At 41.7% G+C, this 17,272-nt stretch overlaps 1 protein-coding gene across 2 annotated transcripts in view; it reads left to right on the forward strand.

The window, feature by feature from the left end:
• ATP6V1H (ATPase H+ transporting V1 subunit H) overlaps window positions 1-17,272 on the forward strand; it is a 196,161-nt gene that overhangs the window by 42,865 nt on the left and 136,024 nt on the right. Inside the window, exons 2-6 of one of the 2 annotated variants that reach the window (XM_086943735.1) lie at window positions 3,191-3,308; window positions 4,868-4,989; window positions 8,795-8,894; window positions 10,356-10,445; window positions 13,079-13,192. In XM_086943735.1, coding sequence (XP_086799861.1) covers window positions 4,886-4,989; window positions 8,795-8,894; window positions 10,356-10,445; window positions 13,079-13,192 — 408 coding nt within the window. In that variant the 5' untranslated portion in view covers window positions 3,191-3,308; window positions 4,868-4,885. The remainder of the gene's footprint in view (window positions 1-3,190; window positions 3,309-4,867; window positions 4,990-8,794; window positions 8,895-10,355; window positions 10,446-13,078; window positions 13,193-17,272) is intronic. The other variant, XM_086943734.1, reaches the window with a different exon arrangement.

The raw sequence follows: 17,272 nt of genomic DNA on the forward strand, positions 1-17,272 counted from the left end.
AGGGGGGCGTGGGGCGCCGGGTGCAGGGGTGTCTTTTGAGGTCGGGAAATCTTACCCCCTGCTGGTCGCGGTCGGAGGGGTCCTTTGTCCTGAGGCTGCAGGCGTTGTCGGGGTCGTCGAGGAGGGTCCTTGGGCACTGTAATTCCAGGTCATAATCACCGGGGGGACGTCCTCAGGGTCTTGATCCACTGCAGCACAGGCCAGGCTTGGCGGGTGCAGAGTGTGCAGGGTTCGCGGTTCCGGGCTGATGCCAGGGCTTTGTTACTTGCTTTGAGTAGTACCACTGCTCGTGGGAGACCCAGGTAGTCAGAGTCACAAGGCAGTCTGGTCCTCCGGGGTTTTTGAGGTTGCTGACCACTGGAGACGCCGGGGTTTAGCAGGAGCAGGTTTGAGGGACGACAGGCCGGTAGGGATGGGCCAAATCAGTTGGTGTCTTCCTCTTTTTAGCAGCTGCACGGCAGGTCTTGTTGTTCCTTGTTCCGGTATCTGGATCTGTGGAAATAGGTTCAGGGTGCCTCTAAATACTAAATTTAGGGGCGTTACAGGTAGGGCAAGGGCAGGGACCAATGTTTCCCTGTCCTGGGGTAGGTACACCCCCTAGCCTGCTCCTCTCCTTTGGGAGGGGGGCAGAAGCCTATCTGGGATTGGGCAGGGCTCCCCATCTTCACGATGGCAGGAGCCCGGGGTTATGCATCACCTCGCCTCTTCCACCTGAGGGGTGGAGTTGGCACAGGCTGGCACACCCCCCTGTCTGACGTAGGGTTTCCCGCCAGTCTTCCCGACAGAGTGGTGGTTAGAACTGGTGGGGGCCAGTTGCTGAGTACAGTAAGTGGTCTGGAGAAGCTCACAAAGGCGGAATGCCTTTGAAGCTTCCCCTTCCCATCCTGGGGGAGGATGCTTGGCACCTTGTCCCAGGATGTGCATTGTTGCAGGCCCAGGAGAGTGGGAGCTCTCCACCCAGGGGTCCAGCAACATGTTTGCTGTGTGGCAGCCTCTCAGACAAGACGTGGATTGTAGGTTTGGTTTCAGGGGGCATCTCTAAGATGCCCTCTGTAGTGCTTTTTACATTAAATCCCACACTGGCATCAGTGCGGGTTTAATGTGCTCAGAAGTTTGATATCAAACTTGTCAGCCTTCAGTGTAGCCATTATGGTGCTGTGGAGATCGTAATGACAACCTCCCAGCACCATATTCTTTTAATGGCATCACTGCACTTACAGTGCCCAGGAATCGCCCTGGGTACTGTAGTGGCACAGGGCTCATGCACCTGTGCCCACACCACTGGCATAGGGCACCCAGCTAGAGGGGTGGCTGATGGATGCCAGCGCAGTGGGTTTGTGGGCATGGCACACAGGGATGTGTGCCATGTCGACTCTTGGTTTAGTTCTGCACCAGGACACTCAGCCTGCAAAGGCAGTGTGTGTGTTTCAGGGTACAGGGCCCCTAAGGCTGGCACAATAAGTGCTGCAGCCCTTAGGGGTCTCCTCTGGTCACAATGCCCTGGGTTCCTAGGTACCATTTACTAGGGGCTGACATGTGGCCAGAGATGCCAATTGGGTTTAGGCTTTAGTACAGTTTTTGATGAAGGAACACAGGCCCTGGGTACCTGATTGTCAGGGACCCAGGATACACCAAGGAGAAAGTGCATCAGGTATCAGGCAAAAAGTGTGTGGGGGGGGGGGTGCTGCAACAGAAACTCACTTTCTTACAAACTCTCCCATCTCCAATCCAACTCAACCCACCCCTCCATCCCAAACCATTTCACCATCTCAAATCCATCCCACTCCATTCCAGTCCACCCACTCCAATCTATCCCACTCCAATCGAATCAATTTTAATCCACCCTAGTCCAATCCACTCCACCTTAATCTACCCCTCTCCAAACCACCTCAATCCACTGCACTGCACCCCACTCCATTCCACCCCACTCCATTCCACCTCTGTCCAATACAACCCACCCCACTCCAGTCCAACCCACACCAGTCCAACCCAGCCTACTCCAGTCAACTCCAATCCAGTCCACTCAACTTTTAATCCAACTCACTAATCCAACAAAATCCAATCCATCCCACTCAATCCAGTCTACCCCACTAAATCCAATCCACCTCATTCCACTCCAGTCCATCTCACTCCAATCCACCCCATCTAATCCACCCACCCACTCAATCCAATTCACCCAACCCACTCTAATCTACCCCACTCAAATCCACCTCACCCCAGTCCACCCACCCCACCCAGTCCACTCCACTGTCTGACTCTTTCCCCCCTCCAACTCCCCTTTACCCACCCCAAACCTCCTCCTACTGCTACGATCTCCAAAAAACACTTTCTAGACCCTTCCCTCTTCTATCCCTCCGCTATCCTTTTCAATCCAACTAACAGCCTTACATGTCATTGCTCAAATTAATTTAATCATTTTCCTATACTAATTCCCCACTAATCCTGTTTGGGTTCTGGAGTAGCTTGCTTACACACGTGCATGCACCACAAATGTGTGGTACGTCGGGCGAGGACGCCGCAACTTGATATATTTAAATGGCGATTCCCGCGGCAAGGCGAACGCTATTTGGCCTTACTGTCAGCCGAATTATGTCCGTTTGAGGTGAGTGACATCTGAGAACCGGCCCTCCTGCCAGTTTGGGGACGTGTTGTGACGCTGAAGTATGCATTAGGGAACTTCAGGTGTTATCGGTTTATTATAGCTGCTGTACTTTTTATATTTCAGCTACCACCTAATCATACTTGAGTTAGAGATATTGTTGCGTTCAGCTGTAGCTTTCGATCACTTTTTTTCTATGCTGGGAGCCTGAAATACGCTACTATTGTAGTAAGTGAACTTTGGTGCCTTTTTAAAAAAGAAAGTGATTGAGAAATTGAATTTGCAGGATAAAGACATATGATGGTTATTCCAAGTAAGATACTACGTTTGAAAATGTTAGAGAAAGGACTATTAAAAAATGTACTTTTGTAGTGGCCAAGGTGTTAAATTTCACGAGCGGACCATATTGAAATGCAAGATAAATAGAGTGTTGTTGATTAAGATACACCGGGCAAGTCTACATTAAGGGGCATGATGTTGACGGGAATTGGTACAGAGTCGATTATCAGTCTTGGCCAACCGTTTGCTTTTGGTTGCTCGTATTGGATATTTACAGGGGGAAAGCTAATGCTCATATTTGTGTTTTCCTAGTGTGTCTCAAATCGACATCTTCTCGGAAATTTGGACAACTTAATCCATACTCCGCGTTTCTTTGGAACAATACTAAGGCCTTATTCTATCAAAGACAAAATACTATATACATTATAAGGTACTGTTACCTTCATTTGCGTTTTTTTTCCGATAATAGGTATTACAGGGCCTGTTGGCTTTTCTGTTTTTCCAGACTTTAACTCGTTTTTTCTTTCTCTCACGGTGACCGTGTATGCACAATTTTTAACACATTTTTATAAAAAACACTGTTTGGACACATAGGTGTTTTCCGAGTTCATCTGAACTATTTTCCATCTCTCATATTTTTTTTATTTTTCCAACAATTTTTGACCTTGAAGGGATAAAGTGATATGTTGAGCACATTGAAAATACCACGTTGTCATAAAGTATTTCCAACAAGTGATATTATCCTAAAATATTGAAACTTTGTTGTATCATCTTACCAACTGCCTTAAAAAGTCGCAAAAGCGACGAAACACGTGTCGGCTGTGTCATTGCTGTAACAACATAGCAACAGTGGTGAAGATCTGTGCGCTCAACAAATGTATTACTATTGTGACTGTAACCTGCAAACCCTGTCCACTCGAATCCAACCCACCCCACCCCACTGTAATCAACATAAAAAAATCCACCCTAGCCCATCCCACCCCACTCTACTTCACCCCACACAAACCAGTTCACACCAATCCAGTCCAATCCATCCCACTCAATCTAATTCACCCCACTCTAGTACACCCCTCCTGTATGCAATCCACTCACTCCTGTCCAGCCTACAACACCCCAATCCGATCCATACTATCCCACTCTACTCCAATACACTCCACTACCCCAATCCACTCCTATGCACTCCACTCTACGCCACTGCACTCTACGACACTCTCTAACAGTGAATCATTGAACTCAAATCATCTCTTTGACCTTCTACTCCCCTCCCTGCTTTGCCACACTGTACTCCAACAAACCCATTCTATGCCACTCCACGCCACTTAATTTTAGACCTGCTGAACAGCAGCCACACTGGTGTACAATATCACAGAAACACATTGCCAAAGCCAATAGCTCTTGTATAGGCAACACCTATTGGCTTTGCCAATGCTTGTTCTTTTTTACTGTTAATTTTATAAGTCCTTAAATCCTATTGAACCTTAAAACGAATTACAGAATGCTTTTTACAGAATGTTTAAGGGTGTAAATCCCCCCCACTAGAAAAAATATGTAGCACACTTCTTAACCCTAAAAAAATACTTGGACGTACACCTACACATATTCTACCCCTAACCCTCAAAACAGCTTGTGTGCACAATCACATGCACTTTTTTTTGGGTGGGAGTCAACTCCACCAAATCCCCATTTAGGATTTTTGTTTTTTTAATGCTTCTAAAATGACCATCCGATTTAAATGTGATTTAATAACTGATCTGTTTGTTAATGTAAAGTCATCGCTCAGAAGTAATGGTATGAGGAGATTATGGATCTGAAATAAACCGGTCATCCTCTCTTTAGCGACAACTTCCCTTGGTTTATTTTGAGATTTAGGAGTGTGAAGGAAGGATGGCTTGTTTAAAGTAATCATTTATTGAAAGTTAACCTGTTTACTTATTTTCTAAATGCATATACTCACAATCTGTTTGATATATTTCATTTAATCAATTTTAGGTGGGAAATCTAGCAAACATGGACATCAGAGGGGCGGTAGATGCTGCTGTCCCAACCAACATCATTGCTGCGAAGGCAGCTGAAGTGCGTGCTAACAAAGTCAACTGGCAGTCATATCTCCAGTAAGTTTATATTCTCGCATTTTATCAGACCCCATACAGCTGGTTTGTAAATATAAATAGAATATCATTTAATTTGCAAAAGAATCTGAGCTTTCAGTATTATTTTGACATTTGATAATCACTGTACAGATACCATCTGCAGGTCTGGTCCATTGGACATAAATACTTAATAAACTATACATCCTGCTACTTCTGAATGTTCTTGCAAAGCACCATGGAATCTTCAAGTGTTAGGCCTAGTAAATATTGGACAGCTTGGTTACATATAGAATATACTCATCCTCCGAGTACCTTGAGGGTGTTCTTTTCAGGGTCCCTAGTGTGGCCCTGGATATTGTGAGTTGTATTGTAGACAGGTAGGCATGTTTCAGTGTGAGGTTTTTACTCTATAATTAGTGTGTTACACAGCTGTGCTCATGTGTTTAGTTGTAGCTGAATTTGTTGCTGACTCGTTTAAAAGTTGAGAAATATTTGAGTGCAATCAAATTGACAATACCCTTCCAGAATATACATTTCCACAAACTGTACAGATGGTATAGATTTTTAATAGAAGTTCCCCATCAAAAGCAGTCCATTGCAAACCCACTCATGCCTGGTACCCCCACATTCATAAATCTGGTGAAATAGCAGTAGAATCCCTCTTAGTTGAAGGGAGTGGTGGAAAGCTGATACGCAGACATTATTTACTTGGGAATTGAAAGAGAACACTCCATCGAAGAACCTGCCCAAGTTAGTGCTTTTCCACTGGGTGTGGGAGATTCCTGTGACTCAAGTCCAAGCAAAGAACACCGTTTTTTGTATATTTCTATCTGTTAATAATGGAAACTTATAAAGGAGTGTTGAACAGGCATGTGCTGCCTGTTGGATCCACTCAACCCCTTGGCTGGGACATCTTCATGCATGAGTGTGACTGGAAGGACTGACTGTGTTTTTGGAAAAAAGCTATACAAATGTGATATACCTCATATTCTGCTCATTCTACCAGCTATCCAATGACGCTGTGGGATTGATTGCTCCAATTTATTGTTTATTAAGTACAAATTAACTAAACATAGTTTTTATTTAGTTCTGAGTTTGGTATAAGTCATCAAATGGAGAGTGCACTATAAATGGCGATTCTGCCACAATGTAGTGCTCCGTGCTAATATTGCATATTAAGTTGTGCAGACTAAATTCTGTATGAAGACCACACACATTTGGTATTTCTCGTTTCTATACATTCTTGGCAACATTTCTTTGTTTGTGGATTTGTCTGCCCGTTTCAGAAATACACATCACACATATAAGTGGTTTGCCCAAATCATCCTACACTTTCTGGGCTATAAATGTATACACAGAACAAAATGATGTGGAGGAACAGATATCCAAAACACTCCAAATAGGGTACATTTAATTACTCTTATACATTGGATCAATTTCCCATTCTAATTCTTATGCATTTCTTAATAAATCACATTCATTATTCATTCCCAGTCAAAACCATATTTTATTTCTTAATTCATATCAGGTTAGGACCAATGGTCTTTTTTCTGCCAATTTTATATCAGACAAAAATATATACACCATACATATATAGAGCACATACAAAATCAAAAATAATAATAGTTTCCTAGACCCCGAATTTTTTACAAGTGCCCGTTCCTAAAATACATTGCGATCCACTGTGAGGTAACCCTATGCACATTAGAGTTATTCTCTTCACATCAAAGAGAACTTTTTTTTAATGTGCAAGTCCATTATTATATTTCAATTCAATTCAAAGAGGCTTTATTAGAGAATTTCTCATAAAAGCACAATACATACATAAATTTAAAACATCATTAAATAGTTGCCTCGATCAGATAAGAATCAATTACAATAAATAAGAAGCATAAGAAAAATACATATGATTAAAATTGACACACTACATCCAATGAGTTCAGTAAAACAGTCCCTATATAGGCAGTCTCTCGACTATGGCTTTCTGCCTAATAGACCATGCCCACCCCAGAAATTAAGCTATTGCTATAGCGAGTTGCAAGCAAGTGCTAGTGCAAATGATTCTCAAAGCTACTAAGCCACTAGCCGTACCTACATTTTTACAAACAGGTATTAGCCAAATTCGCCTTGGGACGACATAAGCTCGACAAGAAAATAAAAAGTGCCCAATAGTTTCCTTTGGGGATCCACAGGCGGGGCAGGTAGTATTAGATGAACCCCTCCACCTACCAGTTAGAGACCTGAGAGGGAGAGCACCTATCCTCATTTGAAATAGAAGCTTCCTGTCCCCTGGCTTGGTTATGTTATCCCAATAAAGTTCTTGGTTAGGGGAGATTTTAGCTTCCAAGAAGCGACCTGTCATAGATCCGGCATCAGTCTTTCTCCAATCCCGCTTGGCCACATAGTCCCAATATAGCTCCTTTAATGTTTTTTTACTAGGAAAAGGTACACCTAACGGGTTATCCCATAGGAATTGGAGGCCAAGCACACATAACATGGTTCTAAGATCTTTTAACCATTTTATCCTGTGAAATACATCGGCTTCGATCATCGCTAAAAAGCCCTCGGCATAATGTTTGAGCTCTGGGGTATTCCAGAGCCGCCTCCAATACAAGATCGGGCTAGTCCATTATTATATTTCAGTTTAATATTCAACGGATTCCTCGTATTCCAGTTTCAGAAATGCAGCAAAATACTTTGCACATTCGTTAAAAAAAAAAATTGCATTGTCTTCACGGTTTCTGCTATATCTTTATGCTGCAATGAGATAGTAATGCGGGGTTTGCACCAGTACACTAACCCTGAATGTTCTGAAAATGTGTATGGGTTCTGAAATAGTCCAAAGAGGTACATGTGTTTAAACAACATAACATCAATATTTTTTTATTTTATTTGTTTTAAAAAAAAAAAAAAGCTCCAGCATAGAGGTGCATGAAAGCGTAATCCATCATTCACTGCGACTGTTCAAAGTACACAGGCATGATGGTAGGAATGGATTGACCTAAACTCATTACCTGTTCATTTGTAGCCAAGTAGCTCTGTGATCACCGATCATCTTTCATGAGTAGATAAACTGCAAACTGTCCCCCTTTACACTGCTGAAGGTGCTGGAATAATGTTCAAGTCGACTGGGCTGAAGTGGTTAGTGATGGATGGAGAAGGGGAGAGAGCTCCTTAGCCACAAGACTGGGTTTAATCATGTTGAATTCTGATTTGCAAATGATTCTGTGAGGATTTGTGGGTCACTAGGAACATGCACAGAAGAGGAACTACTGCACTTAGCAGTAAAGGTGGGTTAAGAAGGGTAAGACTACTTTAGTGATTAGGTTAGTCTTGCATAGCAGTGGCACACTAGATCCCAATTTAAAATCCATGCATGGTCCATTGACACTTCAGCGCTATAGTGATCCAGGACAAGAAAGACCGGATGCCTGTTGCAGATATCCTTTGATACCTGCTGGACGAGGATGGAAGGGATGTTGCTCCTGTCTTGAATCTCTTTTTCAGTGACAGTAGAAAATGCCAGCTAAACACAAGTCCCCAATGACACTGCGACCTCCGATCTATTCCCGTTAGCAGAAGCAGAGGTAACTTGTTTAACTCGTTTTTTCTTTTAGAATATTTAGGCACTTTGCTGTATTGACTTGAGAAGTTGTCTTCACTTTTGTGCTGCTGTCTTTTGATGATAAATAATGCTTATGGTTGCATCTGTTAGCAGTCTAAGATTATTTGCACCTTCTTCAAATGAATACCCAATAGAGAGTGTTGTAAAAGTAGTCGAGATGTAAGGATATAGGCAATTTAGTGTTTTGTTTTTGTCTTTCAGGGGTCAGATGATTTCAGCTGAAGACTGTGAATTTATTAAAAGGTTTGAAAGTTCACGCTCAGAGGAGAGACATGCGATGCTCACTGCTGAGGGTAGTCAGGTAATGAGTTATCCTATCACATGTACAGGTCTATATTTTTTAGCTTACTTGGGATAATGTACAGAAACACCTTGCTTTGTTTTTTGCCCCTTCTGCTGTAATTCCTGTGGCTATTCCTCCATTATTGAAGACTGATTTGTTTAAAGCTCATCATACACATTCACACCACAAAGGCTCAAAAGGATGCAGCTGAAATATATCGACATGTGAGGATATTCTTTGTGTTTTGTTTCTTTTGAGTACATCAGGCTTAAAATTGCGAAGCAATGACTTGATATATGAAACACATAGAGCATGTTTACAGGAAAACAATCCCAGACTGGTCTTTAAAGAGCTCTTCTTCACTTTGAAAATGTAATGCAAAGAAATGAAAATCAAGTTTCCTATGCTATTAGAAAGAACTGTGTTTCTTTGAAATGACCATTTGTAAGATAGAGAGGAAAAATAATCAATCCTAATTCACATCCCCACTCTAAATGAGTCCATCCCTTTTACAGGGGAATGAGAAAGAGCTCCGCCCCATAAATGTACACTATAATTGAAAAACTGAGAAATTAGTATAAAGACCTGTTAATTTATCATTGACTTTGTCCAACCGTATAGCTTTGAACCCCCCTCCTTTACTTACAAATATTCATGGCATTCCTTTGTGGTTAGAGTATTTTTCTTGCCTTCTGGACTCTCACCATCCAACACTATTACAGAGCATGTGCCCCTTCACCTCTGACTCTGTGGACACCATACATTAGGCGGATGAGAAACCGATTCTGCTCAAGTTTTCATTCAGTGAAGTCCAATCTGCCTACTTGTTCACTGTTTTATTGAGAATATTTAGCCTATGCTTATATTATCTACTTATCACCAGTCCTTTCTCCACTCATTGAGGCGCCTTCTTCGCAAAGTCCTGATGGCCATGCCTGTATCATCAGCTGGGGCTAAGTAGAAAGCAACTTGTTTGGGCTTAGTTATTTTCCAAGCAAGTGTTGAGGTAGACCTTCTTGGGTGGCTTTTGTTTCCATCCTCTCTTAAGCAGTCAGAGGGCTTGTACCTTTCTGTGAATGGAGGCAGCAATCTGGCTTTAGAATCTGTCCAGGGAGAATTTTGAGTCAAAACCACATGTTCTGCTTTCAGTTTTTAATGGACTGGATCTTAAGCATCGTTATGAGACAGTCAACCTCTTTTTAGCAGCACCACTTTGAGAATATTACCCAGTTGCAGAGCAGTACCTCCACATTAAAATCAAAAATATATCTGTTCTTCTGGATATGTTGTGAACACATAACTAGTTTTTCCTATGCAGAGGGTAGGTATTGTGCAAATTTGTTAGAAAACTAGTGGCCACTGTGGGGTTTCTATTATTCTTTCTTTGTGAATGCAGATATTACACAAGGTATTTTATTTTGTGTCAGTCAGTTATCAATATTGTTCTTTACAACTTAATTATCTCAAAATTCATTTTAGTGTGCAAAAACCTTCATTAACTTGATGACTCACATCGCCAAGGAACAAACTGTGCAATATATCCTTACCATGGTGGATGATATGCTACAGGTATGTTGTTTTTGCATGTGTTATCTTGTTGTCGCCTCTTTCTGGTTTCTAATAGTGATCCTGATCCTTTGGGCTCCTGCCACAGTGGAAATACACAGTTATTGAGCAACGTAGCCAGCATCAGCATGGTGGGTTGTCCTCCAGGCGAGGGAGACTGTGTGAGGCTAAGCAACTGAACCTAAGTGTTTACAAGTGCAAGTTTACCTAGACAAAATTGCTCAATCTTGCTCAGTCCTTAGGCTATTGACACTTGAAAGAGAGAAGTTTCTGCATCAAAGGTAGTTCGAATTCAAAACTGTTTTTTTATTTTTTATTTAAATAAATGCAGCACATAATCTACTCTATATTGAAATAGACTTATCCCCAATAGTAATGTTAATTTCCTCACTGAAATTATGCTTTCCACTCCCTCTTGACAGTAGTCATAAGAGCATGTGTTTTAGTGGAAGTTATTTCTATGCATAATAAAAATAATAAATCTCGCACAGACAATATGATAATGTACCCCTGATAATTAATTTATAGAATAGCTGCAGGTAAAAGTATCTATTCCACTAAACCTCAAAACACTGTACTGAACCACCTAGTTTAGCCCTGACATTCGGCACTGCACTGAAAACAGCACATTAATGATGTAGTGTTTACCAATTGCTGTCCTCTACACATTTCTCTTGATATTATCTTCTGATCAGAATGCCCAGCTGTTACCTTTAACTCGCCACACACAGCTGAACGGTGCACACAGCATACAAAGGATGTGCACATTCCTAGTGAAATGCCCATACACAGTGATTGTACTACTGAACTATACATTTAATCTTAATAAAATTTGTATAGCGAATAGTTGCCCCAACACCGGGGCTTCTAAGCGCTACCCACCGAAACAAGCAAAGGTCACCCTGCAGAGAGAAAGGAGAGAGGATACAGAACCTTGAATAAGTAAAGAGCCAGATTTTGAGCCTTTTTCCTGACATCAAGATGGCTCTGAATATTTCTTAGCTCGAGGGGCAGACTGTTCCAGAGGGCCAGAGCTAAAACTCTAAAGGAGTGGCCACCAGATCTTTTTCTCTGGAAATGTGGAGTTGTCGCCAGGTTGAGGTCGGCTGAGCGAATTGCTCTCTTAGGAAGATAAGGTTGCATTAGATCAGACAGGATGGGAGCACCTGATATATTCATCATCTTATATGCCATACTAAGGGCTTAAAACTGAATGTGTGTCTCAATAGGGAGCCAATGGAGTCTATGAAGATGCCCCGAGCAAGACAAAACTTAGGGAGGGAAAACAATACTCTAGCCACCGCATATTGGACTGACTGTAGCCTCTTTAAGATTGATATTTTTTATTTTTATTGCCTAGATGCAGAATGTTACAGTAGTCCTGGTGAGCTAAAATGAGGTTAAATAATAATCCAACAAATATGAGGTTGAAATAGGCCAATAATCGGTTTTAATCCTCCACGTACCGGCCAGAGTAGTAACTTGCTTCTCAAGCTGAGGGAGTCATCCAACGAGATGCCCAGGTGTTTGACAGATGTTTTCAGTGAGGGAGGGGGCACCAGACTGTCCACCCACCAAGGGTCTCCCCACACTTCTCTTAAATCACCCTGCACTTCAGCCCACAGCTCAATTGTCTCTCCATGTGTTAGATGTCTTCACTTTCCCGCATTCTCCTTAGACCAAAGGTTTGTGCCACCCATGTGGCTGTGACACTGATGCAACTGAGCATTCAGCTAATCTTCAACTCCGAGAGTACTGACACTGCAGAAGTACTGATCTCTCATTCAGAGCCCGACAGCCTGCTGATTGCATGCTGATCCCGCCCTGGTAGCTGATTTCGGGATGCAGGAGCTGAGACTCTGTGGTCTCCAAATACTACTCTGCAAATATTGTGATTCACTACCACATTAAAGCTAGACCTATTGACATTGTCAGTTTGTTTGTCATGTTGGAGTTCCTAATGGTCCCTAGGGTTTCTTGATCCCCCTGGAAGGAACCAAGAAACTAGCTAACGTCTAGAAAAAACTGATTTTTTTGGTGGTGGAATGGGAAAACAAGTATGTCTGTCATTTATATAAGACCAGAATAGACCAAGGCATGCAAAGAGCACATTGATAGTACATTTGACTTCATATGGTCACAGTTCTCATGTGTTCCTGTGACAGGCTTGTGTCCTTCATTTGGATTTATGTACCCAGGAGGAGGCACAAAGCCCCCTGGCACCAACACAAAAAAATGCTTTCCATACATTTTCGCTCCCTTGGGGTGCCTGATAAACAAATTAATCTGCGGAGGGTTGGCCCCTTTGCCAGTAGGGGCTGACTTTGAGACTTAGTTTTCCAGCCCTAAATGTTTTAATTTCAAAAACCACTTTGGTACCAAACAGTGCTATCTCCAGTTAAAATGCACATGGATTTTTGAAAAAATATTTTTCTCTTCTTGCATTTTGATGGCTTCTTTGATGGTATGTTGTCTATTTGTTGCTTATAAATGATGTGCCCCTACCTGCTCCGCCATAATATCTGTTAATAGATTAGTTACGTTGAGTGTCTTTTTTGCTCTGTCTGGTTACTCTATGTTTAGTGTCTCTGTTCAAAATGTATGTAACAAAATATCCTTTTCTGCCTATCTTTTAGGAGAACCATGAACGTGTTAAAATTTTCTTTGACTTTGCCAAACGTGGTAAGAACACTGCCTGGTCCTACTTTCTGCCAATGCTAAATCGTCAAGATCATTTTACTGTTCACATGGTAAGTGTCTTAAATGCATGCAGTAGAAGGATTTGACAATATTATTGCCATGTTATTCGTTTTTCAGTTTGTGAAAGAAGAAGAGATTGAGTTGAATTTGTTTGCCGATATCATAAGCTTTTCATCATAAAATGTCCTCTGCCGTGAAGCACACATTCATCATACCAGGCATATGTAGCCCCACTCTGCACATTCCCTTGGAAAGGATTGCATCTATATCTAGCCAATCTTCTCTTTGAACACTTACTTGAATGTTCCTGGGTAACAAAGTTGGGCAATTAGTGATCACTCCTGGAGGGGGATTGGTGGGCTAGAATCTCAGTAAAAACACCCATCTAACTAAGTTCCCTGCCAAAGGTATTACTAGTTAGGGGAATAGGTCTGTATTTACAAGTAGGTAAAACTAGTAATTTAAACTTCATACATACACAGCAAAACTAGAAGGTGCTAGCTCCTATAGTTGAATAACAAGCGGAACACTTTTATAGGGTTTTTGCACTGTGATCTTTATAGTTGCCAATGTAGAGCTCTTTGGCTCACAGTATTCTTTTGGGAAAAAATGTATGTTTTTGGAAGCCTTCATTTCCTCGTTTGCTATTCTTCACTTACAACTGTCCACTCAATAAAGCGGAGGTAGCAAACATATAAATGAGCTAAATAAAGTTGGATATGCTATGCCTGGCCTCAGCATTTCTTGACAACCATAGGTGCAAGGTGCAATAACTTATTGGGATTAATACTGTATTGCTGAATTTCTTGTAAAGGAGACATTTAAAAGATAGTGTTTCCGAACCAAACAACAATGGTCCTTACAGTAAACCGCTTAGTCCCACTCAAGAGGGTTCCACATGCAAGTGTGAGTTCTTCCAACAGTCTTGAAGTTTTATTAATTGGACTTCTGCTAAACCTTAAACAAATAGTAAGGGGTCATTTGTACTGGGTACAATCTCAAGGGAAATTTCTCTTTTATTTACAAAGAGGAACTCAGTGCTATAATGTATATGGCACAAACAGTGACATTTCTCTGTGTATGTAGCAGACTTAATGATGTCCAAATCCCATAATCAGAGACAGTTAATATTTTGGTTTAAGGGCCACTTAACCGGACCCTCATACTCGACCAGTTTGGGAAGGAAACTGGATGTAAGTGTTGGGGGCCAACCAAGGCCTTAAGTACTAACTCTGGAACATTTGACGCTAGAGGACTGATGAAAGGGTTCTGGGTTCAGTGTAAGTGGCCATTGCCAATTGATAAAACCTCAAGATCTGGGACGCAGTGAAACAAATCTGTTTCTCTCATGCCATGTGTGGCTAGGTATGTGATCTATGGTCAGAGCACGTACTGGCAGATCTGGATATAGTAGTAGGTGGGAAGGATGCAGTCTGGAGTAGAAACATTTATGAAAGAAGTTGATGGCTATGATTTTGTACTGTGTTTTTAAATAACCGAATGAAACAGCATCTATCAAATGTAAAATGAAGGAAGAACATTTTTCAAAACAGAAGTCTTTAACAAATTCTTTCTTGGGAGTTTATCTTTTTTTGATTAAGAATGATAATGATTTTGATTTTGAGAATTACTAACTGTACTACAGTAGTTATGACAATCTAATATATGGGTATCTACTGAACTCTTTTTAATCATGAGAGAAGTTTTGTTTGTGGCACACTTCTCCCGTGGACTGATGCACAGATCCAGATTGCACGACACGAGGGGGCCATTAATTATTTGTGTTAAGTATGTGGCTGCGTTAGAAAAACAGAACCAACTAAAGGGTGTGCTCTATTTGACTTTCCAATCACTCTTATAATCAAGATTGGGTGTGTTTTCTGTGGTTTTACATTATTTTTTCTTTTTTAACTTTATTTACCAGTTCCATGAGTATAACCACGCGTCATCAATATCTTATCCGTTTATGCAATGACAGTGTTAAAACAGATGAATTCAGTAACTCACCGTTTTGCGTAAATCTCCTGCACATTTAGCTCAAAATGTATATTCAAATCAGCTGGTATGTGATCGTCCCTCCGACCCATCTTAATTACTTTCAGCCTTGAAAATTTTTCAGTAATGTTTACATTTCGTCCTGGCTAATAATTACATTTGTGGACCCTGGAGTAATATGATAACTGCTCAACCCACCCCAGTTGGTACGAGTCCATGTTCCAGTTGTGTGGTAGGTTGTGATCGTGCTGCCTACGTGTACTTTTTGAAAGGGCCCTAAATGTCCCTAGGGAGGGACGCTCTAGGAAGAGTGTCGGCGTACAGATCATAGTTGATGTTACAATACGCAAGGCTGTTTAGCCAGCCTTTTATTGTCATTTACAGCCTTGCAATTCCTCTCTTGGCCAGAAGTAACCCCATGGCAGTACATTTCCAGAATCCCTCTGGGATTTTAAGCACATAGCCAAGCAATGCAACCTCTGGAGTGGGTGCGATGTCCAAATCTACCATTTGGAAATGTGCTTATTTTTTAATCTTGGGCGGAGAAAAGGCTCCTTCACATTGTTTGAGATGGTTAGTTATCTATTCCGGGGCATTTGCGGCTTTTAGCCTTGCGTCGATAGGCAACTCTCAGCATAACACTGGCATATTATCGGGTAGTCTCAGGAAAGCAAAGTTTGTTAACCAGGGAAGGAGATGCAGGTTTTTCGTGCCCCCAACACACCAAGCTTGTCAACACAGAAACGCAAGGACATGCAGATTTTCATGCTCATGAAGGGCAAGAAGCACCAATGCACCTGATCTCTTGTTCCCAAATGGCAAGTACACATTCTAACACTCTATGCTTCTTACCAAATGCCATGAGGAAGCAGGGACTGCAGAGATGAAGGAATGTATATTTTTCTGGGGTGAGACAGCTTTTCCTCCCATCCCCCTCACCCCACAATGTAGGAGCAAACACATGTGCTCACAATGATAACTTTTTTCAGAATAGGAGTGCAGTTGGGTGGCCTCCTAACCAGCAGACAATACACTACTGTTCTGTTGATCGTTGGAAAAAAACATGCAACTCAACCAGTGAATCTGTTGTGGTCAGTGGTAGAAAAACAGGCAGATTAGAAAAACCCCAGAGGTTAAGTTGCCACAGTAGTGGGCAATACATGCCGAAAAGTAATAAATAGTGTGGGCATTCTGGCATTCTCTACTATAATAGCCATTTTTGGCCTGGAGTAGCGTTCTTCGTAATATTCTGTCTCTCTGACATAATGAAGGCCCAGCCGTGACATGTTGAGGGCATTTTCTATGATATTGTGGCTATTCATGCCTGAAGGGTGGTTTTACCTTGGAATTGCATGACCATCCTTTCTATAGATCTGGGTAACCATAGTATAAACGTGCTCCACTCCTGGCATAATGGTGGCATATTGTTGACATATAATTGCCATCCTTGCAATATTCTGGCTATTCCTAGCAGAATTGTGCACATCCTTGACAAATTGTAGGTGCTCTCTGCATTATTTTTGTCTCGTTGCATACTGGTGGCATTGGCACAATGGTGCCCATCTTTGACTTACTGTGGCCATTATTTACATGTTACTGGGTCTCCCTATTTTAAAGGTGTTCAGACTTACTGTCACGATGATCATCCCAATTATGTACTGGTACTCTTAAATTACATGAAAGGCAGAATCATTCCATCTGTGACAGTAGTAGTACATGTCAATGGTTGGTAAAAAAGAACAAGTTGATTTTTGGGGATCAAACATATTTACTTGCTATAAAAGGCATTATTGTCTATTGGGTAGATTGAAGAGTTCGGAGTGATGTTTCCTTGGTTTTGTTCCTGGCTTGCCCTCTGGAAAACCCTGATCTTGGGCTATGTTCTTTATTCACATATCTATCCCATTTCATGCTCTTGGAAAACAACTGTGCATTAGTAAATAGTTTTACATTAAATCTGAAAAGACTGTAGCACAAGACCAGAGCACAAACGACATGAAGGTGGAGTGGGCTAGTGTAGTACCAGGGGCCTGATGTACAAAGATTCCTATTAAGAAATAGTAAATTGCACCACATAATGATTTTCAATTTGTGATTTCTTATTAGGAATCTACTAAAATGAATTTGGTAGATGT

This window comes from Lissotriton vulgaris, chromosome 11, assembly GCF_964263255.1.
Source record: "Lissotriton vulgaris chromosome 11, aLisVul1.2, whole genome shotgun sequence".
NCBI lineage: Eukaryota > Metazoa > Chordata > Amphibia > Caudata > Salamandridae > Lissotriton > Lissotriton vulgaris.